The sequence below is a fragment of the Hippopotamus amphibius genome, chromosome 6 (genome assembly GCF_030028045.1).
Source record: "Hippopotamus amphibius kiboko isolate mHipAmp2 chromosome 6, mHipAmp2.hap2, whole genome shotgun sequence".
Classification (NCBI taxonomy): domain Eukaryota; kingdom Metazoa; phylum Chordata; class Mammalia; order Artiodactyla; family Hippopotamidae; genus Hippopotamus; species Hippopotamus amphibius.
In genome coordinates this window covers 89,226,019-89,247,233 of record NC_080191.1, presented here as the reverse complement: position 1 = coordinate 89,247,233, position 21,215 = coordinate 89,226,019, and the positions used below count along the sequence as shown (strand labels likewise).

The following is a 21,215-nucleotide window of genomic DNA, read 5'->3' as shown; positions in this document are numbered from 1 at the left end:
TATCAAGCATTTTCTCTGACCACAATGCCATGAGACTAGATATCAATTACAGGAAAAAAAAAAAAAAAAACTTTAAAAAATGCAAACACATGGAGGTTAAACAATTCACTATTAAACAACCAATAAATCACTGAAGAAGTCAAAGAGGAAATCAAAAAATACCTAGAAACAAAAACAATGAAAACACAACAATCCAAAACCTATGGGATGCAGCAAAAGCAGTTCTGAGAGGGAAGTTTTAGCAATACAGCCTTAACTCAAGAAACAAGAAAAATAACAAATAAACAATCTAACCATACACCTAAAGCAATTACAGAAAGAAGAAGAACAACAAAAAAAACCCAATGTGAGAAGGAAAGAAATCATAAAAATCAGATCAGAAATAAATGAAAAAGAAATGAAGGAAACAATAGCAAAGATCAATAAAACTAAAAGCTGATTCTCTGAATAAATAAACAAAATTGATAAAGCATTAGCCAGACTCATCAGGAAAAAAAGGGAGAAGACACAAATCAACAGAATTAGAAATGAAAAAGGAGAAGTAACAAACAACACTGCAGAAATACAAAAATCATGAGAGACGACTACAAGAAACTATACACCAATGAATTTGATAGCCTGGAAGAAATGGAGTAATTCTTAGAAAAGTACAATATTCTAGGACTGAACTAGGAAGAAATAGAAAATATGAACAGACTAATAACAAACACAGAAATTGAGACTGTGAGTAAATATCTCCCAACAAGCAAAAGCCCAAGGCCAGATGGATTCACAGGTGAATTCTATCAAACATTTAGAGAAGCACTAACAGCTATCATTCTCAAACTCTTCCCAAATATAACAGAGGAAGGAACATTCCCAAACACATTCTACAAGGCCACCATCACTCTAATACCAAAACCAGGCAAAGATGTCACAAAAAAAGAACATTACAGACCAATATCACTGATGAATATAGATGCAAAATTCCTCAACAAAATACTAGCTGATGGAATCCAACAGCACATAAAAAAGATCATACACCATGATCAAGTGGGGTTTATTCCTGGAATGCAAAGATTCTTCAATATATGCAAATCAATCAATGTGATATATCATATCAACAAATTGAAGGATAAAAACCATATGATCATCTTGATAGATGAAGAAAAAGCTTTTGACAAAATTCAACATCCATTTATGATAAAAGCTCTGCAGAAAGTGGGCATAGAAGGAAATTACCTCAACATAATAAAAGCCATATATGAGAAAACAAAAGCCAACATCGTTCTAAATGGTGATAAGCTGAAAGCATTCCCTCTAAGAACAGGAACAAGACAAGGGTGTCCACTCTCACCACTATTATTCAACATAGTTTTGGAATTTTTAGCCACAGCAATCAGAGAAGAAAAAGAAATAAAAGGAATATAAATTGGAAAAGAAGAAGTGAAATTGTCCCTCTTTGCAGATGACATGATATTATACATAGAAAACCCTAAATACTGTACCAGAAAACTGCTAGCACTAATTGATGAATTTAGTAAAGTAGCAGGATACAAAATTAATGCTCAGAAATCTCTTGCATTCCTATACACTAACAATGAAAAAGCATAAAGAGAAATTAAGGAAACTCTCCCACTTACCATTTCAACAAAAGGGATAAAATACCTAGGAATAAACCTGCCTAAGGAGGCAAAAGATCTGTATGCAGAAAACTATAAGACCCTGATGAAAGAAACCAAAGATGATACAAACAGATGGAGAGATATACCATGTTCTTGGGTTGAAAGAATCAATATTGTGTAAATGAATATCCTACCCAAAGCAACTTACAGATTCGATGCAATCCCGATCAAATTACCAACTGCATTTTTCACACAACTAGAGCAAGAAATCTTATGATTTGTATGGAAATGCAAAAGACCCCAAATAGCCAAAGCAATCTTAAGAAGGAAAAATGGAGTTGGTGGAATCAGGCTTCCTGACTTCAAACTATACTACAAGGCCACAGTGATCAAGACAGTATGGTACTGGCACAAAAATAGAAAGTAAGATCAATGGAACAGAATAGAGGACCCAAAGGTAAACCCAAGCACATATAGGCACCTTATCTTTGACAAAGGAGACAAAAATATACAATGGAAAAAGACAGCCTCTTCAATAAGTGGTGCTGGGAAAATTGGACAGCAACATGTAAAGGAATGAAATTTGAACACTTCCTAACACAAAAATAAACTCAAAATGGATTAAAGACATGAATGTAAGGCCAGACACTATAAACTCCTAGAGGAAAACATAGGCAGAACAGTCTATGACATGCATCAAAGCAAGATCCTTTTTGACCCACCTCCTAGAAAAATGGAAATAAAATAAAAAAGCAAACAAATGGGACCTAATGAAAGTTAAAAGCTTTTGGACAGCAAAATAAACCATAAACAAGACAAGGAGACAACCCTCAGAATGGGAAAAAAATACTTGCCAACAAAACAACTGACAAAGGATTAACCTCCAAAATATATAAGCAGCTCATGCAGCTTAATACCAAAGAAGCAAATAACCCAATCCACAAATGGGCTGAAGACCTAAATAGACATTTCTCCAAAAAAGACATGCAGATGGCCAACAAACACATGAAAATATGCTCAACATCACTAATCATCAGAGAAATACAAGTCAAAGCCACAATGAGATATCACCTCACACCAGTCAGAATGGCCATCATCAAAACATCTAGAAACAATAAATGTTGGAGAGGCTGTGGAGAAAAGGGAACTCTCCTGCACTGTTGGTGGGAATGTAAGTTGGTACAGAGACTATGGAAAAGTTTAGAGTTTCCTTAAAACACTTAAAATGGAAATACTGTATGACCCAGCAATCCCACTACTGGGCATATACCCAGAGAAAACCATAATCCAAAAAGAAACATGTACCACAATGTTCATTGCAGCACTATTTACAATAGCCAGGACATGGAAGCAACCTAAATGCCCATCAACAGATGAATGGATAAAGAAGATGTGGCACATATATACAATGGAATATTAGTCAGCCATAAAAAGGAATGAAATTGAGCTATATGTAATGAGTTGGATAGACCTAGGGAGCGTCATACAGAGCTAAGTCAGTCAGAAAGAGAAAAATGAATACTGTATGATAACTTATACATATGGAATCTAAAAAAAGGGAACTGATGAACCCAGTGACTGGCTAAGAATAAAGTGTAGATGCAGAGAATGGACTGGAGGACAAGGAGTTTGGCAGGGGGTGTGAAGGAGAAGCTGGAACGAAGTGAGAGAGTAGCATAGACATATACACACTACCAAATGTAAAATAGATAGCTGATGTGAAGTTGCTGTATAACAAAGGGAGATCAACTTGATGATGGGTGATGCCTTAGAGGAGCAGGACAAGGAGGGTGGGAGGGAGTCACAGGAGGGAGGGTATATGGGGATATATATATATATATAAATACAGCTAATTCACTTTGGTGTACCTCAAAACCTGCTACAAGTGTGTAAAGCAATTACATTCAATGAAGAGCTTAAAAAGGAAGAAAAAAAAGATTCACTGAAAGCTCAGATGATGGTTATCAATTTTAGCAATACAATGTATTTAAATTAAGTTGTGTACATTGTTTTTTTAGATATAATGCTATTGTACAGTTAGATCACAGTATAGAGTAAACATAACTTTTATATGTACTTGGAAACCAAAAACTTCCTGTGACTCCCTGTATTGCAATATTCACTTTATTGATGTGGTCTGAAACTGAACTCACAATACCTCCGAGGTGTGCCAGTAGTACTTTTCTAAAAATTATGTAAATCTTTTACTTAGATTTTTATTATGTGATCACCATTTTGATACAGTCTAATTTAAATGGGTTTAATAAAATTTATACTGATTAAAAATATAAAAGCAAAGTAACATAACTAAACAATGTCAGTAAAAATGATTTTTATCATAATATACTATATATGAAGGTGATTTCACATAAACCCAACTATCCATATGTAAATTTTACAGAGTGGTAATTCCTCCAAAATTTTTCCTTATTTCAACATAGGAGTTTTTGTTGCAGGTGACAACAGCTAATGATCCCCTTCAATTTGCTTATATTCCTATGTTTGAGGAAGTTGAATCTTTTCTTTCTGGCCTTTAAATACACAGCCCTCATGCCTTTCAATATTTAGTTATATAATATCTCTCCAAATTGATACTCTAAACCAAATCAGATCAATATATTCTGTTTATAATATATTTCTGTCTGACTCATATTTCTGGCCTTTGTGGCACTCTTTTTACTTCATATAATAAAATTTATAGATATAACCTATCTACACATCTAATAATGTAAAAAATCAAGATGGTGCACTGTCTAATATAAGAGGATATAAAAGGACACTAATTTGTAATTGAACATATTTATGCATAAAAAAATATATCTTTAGTAGAAATGACTGAACTAGAAGATACACTGAAGTGGTTAGCTGTTTGCACCCAAAGGCAGAATTACTATGTGTGTGGCAATTATAATCGGAGACTGAGAATGGTAACTTGGTATTAGAAATTCAAAGTAGTATGATCTAATATTCCAATGTGGTTAACAAATTTTAATAAATTCTGGAGTAGAACATAATATTTTCTTTGTTAATGTAAAAGTTTCATTGCTGGAAAACCCATTGATTATTAAAATTTTGTAGGAATATTTTGTGTCAGTATGTAAAATGAAGTTAAGATTTTGACTCAAATATTTATTACAGGTTTTTATATACATACACAATGTATGATAAGACTCTGGGAAATTGTACAAACCGTGGAACACTTTTCTCTTTTCATGGGACTATTCTGTGCATTGAAAGATTTATAACATTCATCACCCACCAATCACCTGCTAAATGCCAGCTGTTGCAGCCAATAATACTGAATATTAGGATGACCCTAGAAATTCCCAAAATGTTTGAATGATCATTGAGATAAAATAAATTTCACCAGTTTACTAAAGCACTCACCATTTTCGTCTAACCATGTACTTGTATGTCAAACATTTTGTCAGCATAATTAATAATATGCATATACATGCTCATACATGTGTATGTGGATACACAGTGCTAAAATAAACTGCTATTAAGTTGAAAGCTATTCAGTGATAAGTACATCAGTTTTGTAAAATACTGTTAAGAAAATTACAGTGCTCCACATGTATTATTTATAATTTTAAAATATTCCTATAGTTTCATAGAATTTTTGCTTTGAGAAAATAAATTGAGCTAACAGAAAACATCACAAATGAGTTAATAGAATAGCTCTATTATTCAGTAAATTAAATAAACATAGTTAAATTTGAAACAAGTGAATAATATGCATGAAAGGAGAAAGAAACACATTTGGTGAAAGTTTATATGTTGAAAATATGGTCTCATTTTTAAATATTGTGATTTAATAGTTTTATTCACTAGTTAGATTTTTAATGGAAAAATTATTCTAAAAATAGAAGACATTAAATGTATTACTATACTTATTATTGTAAGTCCAAAGATTACAGTCCATATGTCATATATAGCAGATGTTCCTGGGTTTTTTTGACTATATAATATATATTGTTTGACTATATAATCTTCAAATGTATCTTAAAATTGGGCGATGCTCAAGAGAAAGGTCATCAAAGTTTCTGAATAAATAACTTCATAAAATTCAAAGTCTTAGAAGATAGTTTAAAAAGCAATGCAAAAAAGTTTAGACATATAAAAAGCTATTTAGATATTATGGACTTAAATAAAAATATGTCCCGGGTAGCACAAAATCATCTAACATACATAAAAACAGTTTCATTATTTGACATATGAGAAAAGCATGTAAAGGCATAGAGCCTGAAGCTATGATATAGTCAAACTTTGACTTTATGTGCATAACACACATATTGGTTTGCTACCAAAAGAGAAAAAAAAAAAAAAACATACATAAGAGATAATCATGTATACAGTACTAAGTTTCAACCCTTACTATAGTTGAAAGTTAATCATACAAAAATGCTTCCTTTAATCAAGTTTATTGTAATTAATTTTGGCATACATATGGACAGTATAATGACATCTATTTTGGAATTGCTTAAATGAATTAAGTAATGACCTCTCTATCATTTTACTATAAAGCTTAAGGAAGCAAGGTGATCTCATTTTCCAGTGGACAATAAAGAGGAAAAAATATATCAGTGCACATAAATGCAATAGTCATTAAGATTCAGCCACTAGAGAAAATGTGGCTTAGTGGTACCAAGATTAATCAAAACTCAAAATACATACATACATACACACACATATACACATAAACAATAAGCCACTTTTATATATAGCCCAGTTTCTTTATCTTTTTCCAAAAGTAAAATGGAACACAAAAGCTTTTGCCTGGTAGGCAGCAAAGCTTGCATGTTAAACCCCAAATTAAAAATAAACACAAAGCAAGAAATTCATATCTTAATAAAAAATTAGTGATGTCATGGCAGAAATTATAATAGTCTTAGAAATTAATGATCATAAGACTTCTTGGTTCAGGAATAAAATTTTAAAACCTAAGTAAAATATATCTCTGTGGCAAATTGACATAAATATGTATTTATACAAGCCTCCTATATTTATACATAAATATATATTTATGTGTATAAATATATATCTATATACAAATATATATTTATGCAATATATTTATTCACATAAATATAAACATATATGTACAAATAAATATATATTTATTCAAGACCTATGACTGTAGAGAAACTATACCTGTTTTATCATGTACTTTTAGATTTTACACTTTGAAATGGAACTCACTTATTACTGAAAATTAGTGTTTTTGGTCATATTTAGCATTACATGGACAATGTGAAACTTCTAAAATAGACTGTAGAGAAACAAGTTTAAGTTTTCAGAAAGAAAGGCACAAAATACAACAAACTACTTTTCTTTAAAAAGTGAAAGTAATAGTTATTTTAGTTTAAAAAGCGAGTATTTGCTTTCTCAACATAATGGAATGACTATGCTGTGTTCTCAGGAGAATATAAATTTACCAATGGGTGGTGCATTACATGGTCTCATTTCTACAACATTTTGCACAATATTTTCCAATTAGGGAGTACTCAATAAATGCATGATGAATGTATGAATGAATAGATTTCATTTTGTTATATGTCTGGTAGCCAGTACAAATTGGTGACTTGGGCATAAACTTGAAGCTTCATTAAGTGGGTTGGAGCCATGAACTCTTCACAGTTGGTTCTGGTTTTCCAAAATTATGATCCCACACTTAGCATAAACTATACGGAAGTCCTGAGTGACAAAATTTTTGATGGGATTTTTTTTTGTCCCTATTAAGCTTTTCCAAATTCCTAGAAAATATTTTTGAACATTTTAGGGCAAAAATGTGGTCAGGCTCAAACCTGTGTTAAATACTTCATTTATATTATTCACTTTAAGCTGTGCTATTATGATGTATATATCAATACAAAAATCAACTATCTGTTAACATTATTGTTATTGTTTTTGTTTTGCTAGAGTCATTCATTTGAAAGAAATCCTTAAATTAATTTCTATTACAGTACTATAATTCTTTGGCTTTATAAGTTCTACCTTGTGAGTTTAGTTTTACTTATTTTATTTTATATTTTTCAAAACTTTTTATTTTCATATGTTGATTTACAATGTTCTGTTACTTTCAGGTGCACAGCAAAGTGAATAATTATACGTATGCATACATCCACTCCTTTTGTTGTTGTTGTTTTTTAGTTCTTTTCTCACATAGCCATTACAGAGTATTGAGTAGAGTTCTCTGGCTATATGGTAGGTTCTTATATAGTTATCTATGGTATATATAGTAGTGTGTGTCAATCCCAATCTCCTAACTTATCCTTGCCCCGCTTACCCCCTGGTAACCATAAGTTTGTTTTCTACATCCGTGACTTTACTTCTGTTTTGTAACTAAGTTCATTTGTACTCTTTTATTTTGGATTCCACATATAAGTGATAGCATATATTTGTCTTCCTGTGTCTGACTTACTTTACTCAGTATGACAATCTGTAGATCTATCCATATTACTGCAAATGGTATTATTTTGTTATTTTTGTGACTGTTCTTTTTTATTCCATTGTATATATGTGCCACATCCTCTTTATCCATTTTTCTGTTGATGGACATTTAGGTTGCTTCCATGTTTGGCTATTGTAAATAGTGCTGCAATGAACACTGGGGTGCATGTGTCTTTTTGAAGTATAATTTTCTCTGGGTATATGCCCAGGAGTGGGATTGCTGGGTCATATGGTAATTCCAATTTTAGTTTTTTGAGGAACCTCCATACTGTTCTCCATAGTGGCTCTACCAATTGACATTCCCACCAAGAGTACAGAAGGGTCCCCTTTTCTCCACACCCTCTCCAACATGTATTGTTTTTAGATATTTTGATGATGACCATTCTGACCTATGTGAAGTATTTCATTGTATCAATAGTTCAGTTTTAAAAGTTGTCCATCTGAAAATCATGAAGATATTTTTCTACATTTCTTTCAGTTACATCATTATTTTTCCTTTTAATTTTAGGTCTCTGAACACATTCAGAATCTGATCCCAAATAAAGTATAAGGTTGCAATTCAGTTTCATCTATGATCTCATACATAGTGAGCCATTTCCCTAATGCCCTCTACTAAAGAACCCTGCATATTCTCATTAAATTATGATCCAACTTCTTATACACAAGGGTTGCATATGTATATTCCTGTTCTCAGAGGTCTCTGTTGGCCCACTGTTGGTTTTTATAGTGGCACCACATGGGTATAGGAAGTCCCACCCCATTACTCTTACTTTACAAAGATGATTTAGCTATTTATAAATTATTATTTTTGTATATGGCTTTCAGAACGTGTTCACTAGTTTCTAAAACAAAATACAGTGTTTTCATATAGCACTGAATATATGAATTAATTTGGGAAGAATTGGTATCTTGGCCAGTTTATAGCTAAATATTTGTCAGTGGATTATATTTCAATGTGCCCATAACATCTCTTATTTTTTTCAATTGAAGTTAATAGTGTAATAAAGGTTTTTATAGATAACTTGAGCATTTTTTGCAAGTTAATTCTAAGATTTTGTGTAACTTTTACTATTATAGTAGGTGATATACAATAATTTCTAGATATTGTGACTGACAGAAATTAACATTATATGAATTATACACATTTTAATTTAATATGAATTTTATTTGAAGTACTGTTAATTTTATGTGAAGTATTTATATTTGCCAACTTTGTTAGGCACTAGTTTAGTATCAATTATGAGACAATGACAAGAAGCCATAAAATTATGGATAATTTAACTATAAAAATTCCAAGATATTTTGGAAATAAATGAAAAATTACCATAAACAGGAAAAAAAAAACACAAAGTTAGAAGAAAATGCAGTTATATCACAGAATAAAGGATAATTTTTAATAAATAAAAAATCCTGAAAAATAATTGCTTTATTAAGCAATATTTGTTGATATCTACTTGTGATGTTTGTGACATATGCTTTGCTGTAGCATAATTGTTTCAAGGTTCATTCAGGTTGTGGTGTGTATTAGTAATTCATTACCTTTCATTGCTGAGTAATATTCCATTGAATGAATATAATGCATTTTATTTTCTGTTTATCTTGATAAATATTTGGGGTTTTTTTTTTCAACTTTTTTACTATAATAATTAAAACCACAAATTTTAATGTAGATGTTTTTGTATGGAAATATATTTTCATGTTTTTGAGTATCTACTAGAAATGGAATTACTGGGTTTTATGGAAAGTCTATAACTTCCCTTTTGAAGAAATGACAAACTCTTTTCTCAAAGCACCTGCATGTACCATTTTACATTCCACCAGCAGTGTATAAGGGTTCCAATTTCTCCAAATCCTCGCAATGTCAGCATTTTCTATTAATCTTTCTTGTAATCATGTTATTGGTACTATGGAATATAAAGTATTTAATTTTTTTATTTGAATTTCCATTATTTTTTCATTAAATATGTTAGTTATGTTTTCTCTCTCCTAATGTTTTTATTAGGTTGAGGATTCCATTGTATTCTTTTTTCAATTGTTTTTTATCATGAAGCGTGTTGGATTCTGTCAAATGCCTTTTTTCCTCTGTGTCGATCGAAATTATCATGTGTTTTCTTTTTCACCTTTACTATATCAACATGGCAGATTACATTAATTGATTTTAGAAAGTTAAACCAACTTTGCATTCCTGTGGTGAATCCCACATGATCATGATGTATAATCTTTTTTGTATTTTTCTGAATTTGCTGTGTACAATTTTGCTGAGGGTTTTTGTCTTCAGATTAACTAGACATATTGGTTTGTAGTTTTCCTTTCTTGTGATATCCTTGCTTTTCTTATAAATTTAATACTAGCCTCATAAAATGAGTTGAGAATTGTTCCCTCATTTATTTTTAGAGGAGTTACTAATTTCTGTTAATTGTGCTTTGCATGTTTCAAGTATTCCCCAGTGAAGCCATTTAGTCCTGGATATTTTTTGGTGTGAATTTTTTGTTTGCTTATTGAATTAATAATTCAACCTTTTTATTTAAAACAAATCTATTTAGATTTTACTTTTCTTCTGGAGTCAGTTTCAGTAGTTTATGCTTTTCTAGGAACATCTGTACTTCTTCACAGTTACCTAGATTTTTGGATATACAGCTGTTCATAATGTTTCTTTATAATCCTTTTTCTTTCTGTAATTTCAGTTATAATGCTCTCCTTATTGTTGCTAATTTTAGTAATTTGATTCTTCTCTCTGTCTTAGTATAGATAAGGTTTATTCATTTTGTTAATCATTTCGTAGGATAGATGTTGGTCTTGTTGATATTCTCTCTTGTTTACCTATACTCTATCTAATTCATTTCACTCTACATTTTATGATTTCCTTCCTATCTACCTTTTCCATCATGTTACATTGGAAGTTTGGGGTATTGATTGAGATCGTTCTTGTTTTTTACAGCTATAATTTTCATTCTAAGCACTGCATCACCTACATCATGTGCATTTTAATTAACCTCAATTGATTTTCTTATTTCCATTATGATTTATTCTTGATTCATTGACTTGTATGGATTGTGTTAATTTTCACATATTTGTGAAGTTATCAAATTGCTTATTGCTTTTGATTTCTAATCTCCATTCATTGTGGTCAGAAAACACACTTTTGTTTTTCTCTTTCTGGCTTACTTCACTCTGTATGACAGTCTCTAGGTCTATACACCTCATTACATATAGTTCAATTTTATTCCTTTTTATGGCTGAGTAATACTCCATTATATATATGTGACACATCTTCTTTACCCATTCATCTGTTGATGGGCATTTAGGTTGCTTCCATGTCCTGGGTATTGTAAATAGTGCTACAATGAACATTTGCTAACCCATATATGAGGAATCTGAAGAAATGGTACTGATGAACCCAGTGATAAGGCAAGAATGGAGATGCAGATGTAGAGAATAGACTTGAGGACACAGGGCTGGGGTGGGGGGTGAAGGAGGAGCTGGGACAAAGTCAGAGAGCAGCATAGACTTAGATATGCTATCAAATGCAAAATAGATAGCTAGTGGGAAGTTGCTGTATAACAAAGGGAGATCAACTCAATGATGGGTGATGCTTTAGAGGGCCAGGACAGGGAGGGTGGAAGGGAGTCACTGGAGGGAGGGAATACGGGGATATATGTATAAATACAGCTGATTCACTTTAGTGTACCTCAAAAACTGATACAAGAGTGTAAAGCAATTATATTCCAATAAAGAGCTTGAAATAATAATAATAATAATAATAATAATAATAATAATAATAATAAATGTTATTGCTAAAAATAGTAAAAAAAGGAAAACACACTTTTTAGTATTTCAGTCTTTTTAAATATATTGCAGCTTGTATTAGGATATGATCTACCTTGGAAAATGTTCCATGTACATTTGAGCAGAAGGTTCTTCTCCTGTTGTTGACTGGAGTGTTTATCTGCTAGTTCTACTTGACTTACTATGTTCACATATTCTATAGTCTTGACCAACTTCTGCCAAGTGATATATCCACTACTGAAATGGGAAAAATGGAATCTCCAACTATTTTTGTTGAATTGGCTATTTCTCCCTTCAGTTCACTCAGTTTTTATTTCATATATTTTGGGTCTCTGTCATTAGGTGCATATGTTTATAATTGCTACATCTGATTGATTACCTCTTTGATCATTATAAAATGTCATTCCCTTTCTCTAGTGAGCATCTTTTCTTTTAGAGTGTATGTTTCTGGTATTAATACAGAAACTCCAGCTTTCTATGGTTGTTTTTTGAACAATATATCTTTTCTCAACCTTTTAGTTTCAATCTATTTGCACATTTAAATGTAGAGTGTGTCTCCTGTAGGCAGTATACACTTGTATATGTCTAGAAATTATCTAGCCTGAAAATTTCTGCCTTTTTATTGGACTTTTAATACATTTGATTGTAATCATATTATTGACAGTTGGATTTGTCTGCCTTTATCCTTTTTATTTTGCATACATCTCATGTCATTTTTTAAACCTGTATTCTTCTGATACCACTTCCTTTTGTATTAAGAAAATATTTTTGAGGGCAAAATTTTAATACCTGTAATGCTATTTTTACTATATTACTTCAGTTAGTTTCTTAATAGTTGCTCTACGGATTACCATATACATCTTAACCTATCAGAGGTTTAATCTCCCACAATTACTAACTTAACTTTTTCTGTATAAACCTAGTCCTCTTCACCCTCATTTTTGTGCCATTGTTATTTATAATATATAATACAAATTATATAATATATAATAACTATATATATATATGTTTGATGCATGAATACCAACCATTTTAAACAAAAATAAATATTAAATATTATTAAAATTTCAGTCATGGCTTATCACTACAATTACAAAATTTTGATAAATAGATGGTATCATTTGTTGAAATGATGAATAAAATACCTGGATAAATTAATCTCATCTTCATACATAGCTTCTTGTTGACACCTACTTTCTTCATAGTCAGTTGTGTTTTCCAGACACATTTTGCAAAGCTGTGTGGGAATATGTAGGCACCAATAGCCCTTATTGTCTTCTTTAGTTAAATGGCTACATCCATTTGCACACATCTATAAAAATAAGAATCCTGTAAATGTTCATTATATAGTAAACTATTACAATCATTTCAAAGTTTGAATTTCTTATTTTCTCTTATTTATTTAATTCATGTTTTCTTCTAGTAAGGATAAAATAAATTCAGTTTTGATTTATATCAAAATTGGTCTCAACAGTCAAATTTATTTCATTCTCACATTATAACAGTAGCACATAAATTGCAAAAAGAAATAAATCAACATCCAGTATAAAATTCTTAATTTTTTTTTTAAATTTTAAGTCAAATTTTTATAGACATTGCTAAAATGTTAACTGATGTGGTGGAAATAGAATTATATTGGAATCAGATACATGGAAAACCAGTTTCCTTTATCTCTAAATAGCTTTTTCTCCTTGAATGAGTTACTTGGATTCATCTCTGAACTGACGGTAGCATTTTAATGCATCCCTTCAAATTAATTAAAGATTCTGACACTTGATTATATTATATTTTCATGGAAGTCATAATTATATATTTTCTTAAAAAAATTATCACTTTAACTTTGGAGATCTTATCACAGATATGCCCAATGCATTTACCTGAAAGAATTAGGCAAATTTTGTCACCAGAGAAGTGCACCTCCTATGGAAAGCTTAAACACAGGCATATCTTTTCTTAGATCTCAGAAGAGAATTCAAAACAACACTGGAAATTTGGTAACTTAAAAACAGTTTTTTCCTTTGAATACTACCATGTTTTCTTTATGGTTTTGTTTTTTTATAGCCAGTAAGTTATTTCCTATCAGTAGCAACACAATTAGAAATTTGGTTTTGCAGTCTGATAATTTAATAATAAATTAATGATTTATTGAGATCTAGTCTCTCTTGGGTAAGGGTCAGATGGGAATCTGCTTTTCCATTTTTCTATTTGGAGCTCAAGTCAATTATGAAATTTAAATCCACTAGGGAAGGGAACAGGTCTTTGACATGAACAGATGAGTTGTTTTTTTTTTTTTTTTTTCAAATGCTATTTACTCTTAATCAATGGCTAAAATATTATAATTGAATTTACATGTTTTCTCTCTGTGTGTATGCCTGTATGTTTTTACTTCAGAAAATCTTTATCCCTCACAGTTTGAATATGTAATTATTTCATACATGCAAAGTATACTTGTTGTAAAGTTTCTTAAATTAAAGAAAAATTGTTTTAATTGGCTTACAAAGTTAAATAAGCTCTTACATATGACACCAGATATTAGCATTTTATGACACCATTTTATTATTCTCTCTCCATATATATGTGTACATTATATGTATATATGTAATATGTATTTATTACATGTATTATGTAATATATATGTATCTGTACATAGATATATTCATATTAATTTTATTTTCTGAAATGTGTGATTGTATTGCATTTTATCCCCTTTTAATGTGTATTCTTATAAAAACAAGGATATACTTTTTCATTACTTCAGTAAAATTATCAAAGTTAAGAAATTAACTTTGATTTTAATACTATATTTTGTAATCTGTAAACTTTATTCACAATTTGCTGATTCTTCTAATATATTATATAAAAATACAATATGTAAATTCTTCACTTTCAACACAACTAGCAAGTACAAAACACTAAAATTTCAATCACTCATAATTAACATATGCATAAACACCAGCGATTAACAGTTTTATTTTTTCTCCTTGCTGATCTGTATTGTCTTGTAGAGATTGTATTGGAAATTTTGAATTTATGTTCAAATTTTCCATTATCTCCTTCCATTATGCCATTTACTTTGGGAGTCCTCTTAGTTGATTTGTTTTAATTCTAAAAGCATTATAATTTAATTAGTCTTATTCTAAAATCTAATTCTGTTTGTGTTCTGTACACAAACGTGCAATATAATCCTTGATTTCTTGGTATAAGTTGCTATATATAGTTTTCATTTATAAGGTATTAGTATTATTGTACTTTAGCATGCACAATCCTGTTAAACTGTATGTGCAGTCTGCTTGTAGGGAGGAAATTATGTGGATTTTCAAATAAGTAGATGAGACCTAGGCTGCACTGTCCAGTGTGGCCCCCCAGGAGAGAGTCACCTTGTGTCATTATCTCTTTCCTGTCACTCAGACTCTGACCCTGTGTCAGTTACAGCAGCTCTGGCTCTCACTGCCCCATGTGTAGCAAATGCCCCATCTTTCCTGTTTGGTTGTTTTGCTTGTTTCCTGGTCCAGTCAGAAGTACACAGATAGATCCATTTGGTCCATGCAAATTGTGGAAAAGAGCAATGCTTTCCAGGCACTGGGTAAACACAGAAATTTTGTTTGTTTGTTTGTTGTACATTTTCAATATAGTATGGGATGATTTGATAAACACAAGGAAAAAAATTAGATATTACCAGCTAATAACACTCCAAGCCTAGAAACTGAGGCTTCACATATGCTTATTTTTTTATTTGTACTGAAAAATACAATATAATGCATAATTTGCTATTTTATGATGGAGAGAAAAATGTCATACATGAACAAATCATTCTATTTTTAGTTAGAAATCTAGATCACTAATGCACAATAAAATCTTGAAAAATCATTTTAACAACAAATAATAATAGTGCAGAACTCATATTATGGCAAACTATTACTTCCTATATTTATATACCTTCTTTTCTGCTTTATTTTCAAAATCATTATTACTGGGATTTAATAAAATCTTAAAGAACTGAATAAAAGTGTGTCTAATAGATTTCCTTTAAGTATATACCAAAAACCACATTAGCTTTTGCATAAAGATTGTGATGTGAACATCTAAATTGTACTTAAAGCTTTTATAAATGCTTTCATCATGTGTTAATGTTGGTGAACTCTTTATTGAAATTATTTACTGTATCTAAAAACCCTTGAGAGTGGTCACTGGTACTAAGAGATATTTAACTTCATATTGCAACAGATTTTCTCATATATTCATTGTCTAGTCTTCCACTAGAGTTTTAGTTTTCTATGATTAAATTTAGAGATAAAAAGAGGTCTCTCAGAAAAATTTATAAGACAGTAAATAATACCAATGGATATGTACAAAGTTGAATCCACCTTGCACGTCTAGGGGAAAAACATCTCAGTTTTTGGATCTATAGAAAATCAAGGAATCTACTTAAGAGAAGAGAAATTTTATGAAAAGCAGTGCACTTGTCTGTGCGTAAACTATTGTGAGGGAACTGTTTCTAGCTCTCATCAGATTTTCAGTGAGCATTTTGATCAAAAAAAATTGAGATCTTCTCATATATGGCTATGATTAGAGTAAAACCTATAACTACAAATAGAAATTATTCTGGAAAACTCAGTGGTTATACATAATACTATATACAACAAATGTTATATTAGCAAGTATAATTATACTATGATATAATTATAATTAACTCACATTTCAAAATATTTATAATTAATAATTATATTATGATCAATTATTAACCTGTCACACAAAAAAACAACATTAAAAAATACACAAAAAATGGAATGATATTTTATTTTATTCCTAATATTTAAAAATGTTTATTTGATGAAGAAATGTAATAAAGTCTTAAATCTGGGAAGTGGATGATATTTTCTATACAAGGAGAATAGAGGGAAAAGAAAACTTCTGGAATTTAATACTACAAAAATTAACTTCTGTCAGATAGAAGCTACATGTATAATATTTACCATATACTTTTGAAAAATGTTTTGCATATGCAAGTAAACAACTTTAATAATGCTGAATATCATTTCATGCAATATCTTGTATGTTTCTATAAATTATTTTTTCATTTCCACACTATATTAGTAAAGTCAGTCAGCAAAAGGATCTTTTGGGGAGAAATTCTAAGGCCTAATATATGACACATATTTTACCATTTTTTGGCCCTTGTTAGCTAAATAGATATGCAAAAAGACTTCAAGCATAGGAGTGAGTGACTTTTCTTTATCACGATATTTAGAAACGTGGATTCTTAGAAAAGTATTAGTCAAAGTAAAAGTTACACTAGACAAAGTTAAACAGTCAAGAAAGACTTTATTCAAGACTATTGCAGTAGGAGAGAGATGGACCTCAACTCTGCTGAGACAATATACATGTACATTTTTAAATACTGGTATGAGCTAGTGGAAAAGTACTGGAGGAAACTAGGTCAGAGACTGACCAATGTGATGTGTGGTGCACACTGAATTATTCCTGAGTTTGCAAGTGTTTTGCTCTGTGAGTAGGTTAGGCCTTCTGTGCTTGCTAATTGTACCCAATGAAGTTAGTTTTACTTCAACAGAACTGTCTGGTGGTCTTTTGTAGGGTCAACAGTGAACAACCACAAAATTCTGCAAAGATCCAATTAAAATAGCCTCATTACCAAAGCTCAGGACCTTGAACCACAAACTGTGCCCTGCTCTGAGACCACTGGATTTTCTTCTTTCCAACTGTGAGAATAGCATAGGTACATACAGGTACATTTTAAGAATTTTTTGAGTATGTGTTCCAACTGGATCTAAAGAGAGGAAATAGCTCTCTGTCAGCATCACTGAATCTGGAGAATCTGTAAGAGTATGTTCAGGTTCTGTAACTTCATCATCCAGAAGACCTAAATGAGTGATGATTTCAGATGGTCACATCAGTCTTCATTCCTTGAACACAATATTCCTTGAGTCACCTTTTAAAAATCTCATGAAAACTTCTGCTGGCCCTTAGCTGAGACCAGCTTCTCTGGCAGGTTCTGGAGATGTGACACTGCACAGATGCCTGCTGTGTTTTCAGGGTTCCCCTCGATGTCTCAGGCCTTGATGCACACACTCCTCCCTTCCTGATGTAAGTCATGAGCATCTCTCTAATTGTTATGATTTCTCAAAGGACAACCTGAAATTGCAGTGGCCACTCTGTGGGAATTTTGACATGAACAAGGCTGTTCACTTGACAGATGCATTAGAACAAAAAGAGAAAAGGTCTCAGGAGCTATGTCTCCTGTGTCTAATAGAGAGAAAAGCACACAAGAACCTCTCTTTCATCTTCATACTTCTGGGATTAATAAGCACTCAGTTTTTAATTATGTGGTTCATGAAATTGTCTAGGCTGTGAGTTATTGTTTAAATAATTCCTACTAAAAATGTGTGTGTATGTGAAAATGTTTTCTGCATTTAAGTCTACTGCTCTTTGCAGAGAGAAGATAGTAAACTTTTAGCAATCATGATTGTACATCTGTCTGAAGCTATCTCTCCTTTATCCCTTCATTTTTGTATTTCTTCTTTTTATATTTTTGCTTAGGAAATTTTTAAATTAATTGATCATAAATAATTTTATATAATTATGTGTACATTCTAGGACTATTGTTCACATAGTCAAAAATACAAGGAAAAGAAAAATGATTAACTGCGTTTTATTTGTGTTTTCCCTTTGCCCAAAATTGAACAAAACAGAAAATGTGTACCTGTTTGTGCAGCTAATCTAGTCTTTTAGATGAAAACAAACACTAGATGACCCTTAGAGTTTTGGCTTGAACTCAGAAGTCTTGATTTTTTTAAAACATGTGAACACAGAGGTTTATCTATATTAAAAAGTTTTTATGTGATTTCCCAGTAAATAAATGGCTCTTTAGGCAAATTAGAACAATTTAACTTTTAAAAGGCTGTTCTATTATTATTTCCTCAGATTGTTTATAATAATAAAAACAGTGATTTTAAATAATTTAAATCTTATTTATTTTTTGAAATTTTAATACTGAGTATAATTTAAAAGTGTTTAATCTTGCTCATTTTCAGCAATTCTACTACACTGGTGTACTAGAGTGTTTTACTGATGATACTACAAATTATAAGAACTTAACATGATACCATAAATTGCAATTTCCAAATTTATGGGAGATCTTACAAGGATACTAAATTGAATTAATAAATTATATTTGGATACCTAAACAATTTTAAGTAAGAAAAATATATTAATATTAATCTCTAAATATAGTTTTAAATTACCATGTTTCTTATAGAATGGAAATTAAAATGTGCACATGTCATTTAAGTGATGTTTATATAGCTGTACATATGTTTATTTCACCTAACAAAAAAGTTGTTACAATGATAAAAAATATGTGCCTGTGAAAAAATAAAATACATAAAAAGTTATTGGATTGCTGTGTGTTTTCTCTTAAGTCTGAAAGAGCAAATGTTAATTAGTTTCTTTAAAATTGGTAATTATTTTAAAAGAATACAGAGAAATAGAAATATACACATAAGACAATAAAGTTTTCTTCTTTGTTTCCTAAACCAGTTGCTTAATTAGCTAATTTAATATAACATATTGTTTTTTAATATGTTTATAAAGTTAAATGTTTCTTAAAGATAAAAGCTTAATCATCTAAATGCACAGTTCTGTGTCTGTGATTAGCCAAATATATATGTGAAAAAGTATATTAAGCTTAATACATCTGTTTATGAATTTTAAAAACATAATAAAAGATACATTTGAAAGCACACTTGAAATTAAAAGGTCTGAGGAGTTTGAAGTCTGTTTGCCTATATTTGTAATGCCTCTCTAGATGGTTGTATTTTAAATACAAAAAGATTTCCATTATTTTTTATAAAGTTGGCTCCATGTTAATGAATTTGTACACAATGAAAAGATCTTATGAATCTTTACTGAAAATTTTGTATGAATGATACACCAAACAGAAAATTAAAATTTGGTTTTTGTTTCTACAAAATGACCAAATTAGGTTGTGTTCAGATAAGAGAGGTTACAAATATAAGTTAATTCTCTAAACTTTTTGGAAAACTCCTTAATCATTTTGACAAAATTTCTTTATCATCTTAAAATTAAAATTCTAAGATTTGTTTCTTATCATTTTGTTTGGAAATATCTAAGTTGTACAAGGTAGAGGTGAGATGGTGAAAAGAGGGCCACTCTGTGTTCTTACCTTAGGCCTCACAGTTGCTAGTGGTCAGACTGATCAGAGACTAGAAATCTTCCAGAAATTTAACTATATTCCAAAGACAATAGTAGTTATGATCTTTAAACAAAAAAATGGCATTCAAAAAAAGTGGCATTATCACATCTGTGTTTGAAAGGCTTTAAACAGTCTGTAAATTGTAACATAAATGGAACACAGAAGACTAAGGATAAAATGACTCTTGAAACTCTTTATTACCTCTCTATATTATAAATACAAGTAAAAAGGTTTCCAAGTACATTGTAGAGAATTTGTTTATGAAGTTATATTTAAACCATGCTCATCTCGAGCACTGAATTTGTAACCTTCACATTTCAGCATTTTTCAAATCAGACAATTGTGAGATGCAGATACAGAGATGTTCCTCACCTTGCTTGTTCCTTCACGTAGGAACCAACATACATGACCAAGGGCTTCAGATTGGTTCAGACTGACGGCACCTTCAGTGCAGTTGGGAATGAGAAAGAAGTACCCACCAGCAACCACTTCATGATTTTCCCCTTCAGATCCTTTCAAACAAAGGCACGAGACATTAAATAGCCTTTCACAAACTTGAATTCACATTGAGTTACTAAAGACAGTTGTCACACTACCTGATAAAATCAATTTGATAACACCTACCACAAAATAAGCTTCTACATTTGCAGAATATTAAATTTGAAAAATACCTAAAAGACAATAAGGCCCAACCCTCTCAGAAAAATACTGAACTAAGAAATACAGCAACAGAATAAGACACAGCTTCCAGGTTGTGCATTTTTAAAAAATAATCAAATGTCAAATAAATTTACAATGATTGATTATAAAAATAGTGTAATAACAATAAACATAATGCATTTTACACAAAAATGTTTACTCTTTATATAGGGAACCATTTCAAAAGAAGCTTGGAAAAAATCCTTAAAATATTTATAACAGACAAATGGTCAGCACTTCATTCTATTCTCCTGACAAGAAGGAAGGGAGACCGGGAATGTGTGTGTGTGTGTGTATGCGTAGGTATAGACATACATAAATACATTTATACATATGCATATATAATGTAGCTACTTTATGCACTGATGTTAAATATAATATTTGTGATGCAATAAACAATGAAATTACAAAAAAGCAAAAGAATGTGACATATATTCAAGAGGA

General features: G+C 30.8%; 1 protein-coding gene across 1 annotated transcript in view; it reads right to left on the bottom strand.

Annotated features, from left to right (window-relative positions):
- EYS (eyes shut homolog) overlaps positions 1–21,215 on the bottom strand; it is a 1,676,468-nt gene that overhangs the window by 1,514,429 nt on the left and 140,824 nt on the right. The window contains exons 7-8 of the mRNA XM_057737776.1: positions 20,445–20,584; positions 12,988–13,154 (exon numbers count right to left, since the gene is read on the bottom strand). Coding sequence (XP_057593759.1) covers positions 12,988–13,154; positions 20,445–20,584 — 307 coding nt within the window. The remainder of the gene's footprint in view (positions 1–12,987; positions 13,155–20,444; positions 20,585–21,215) is intronic.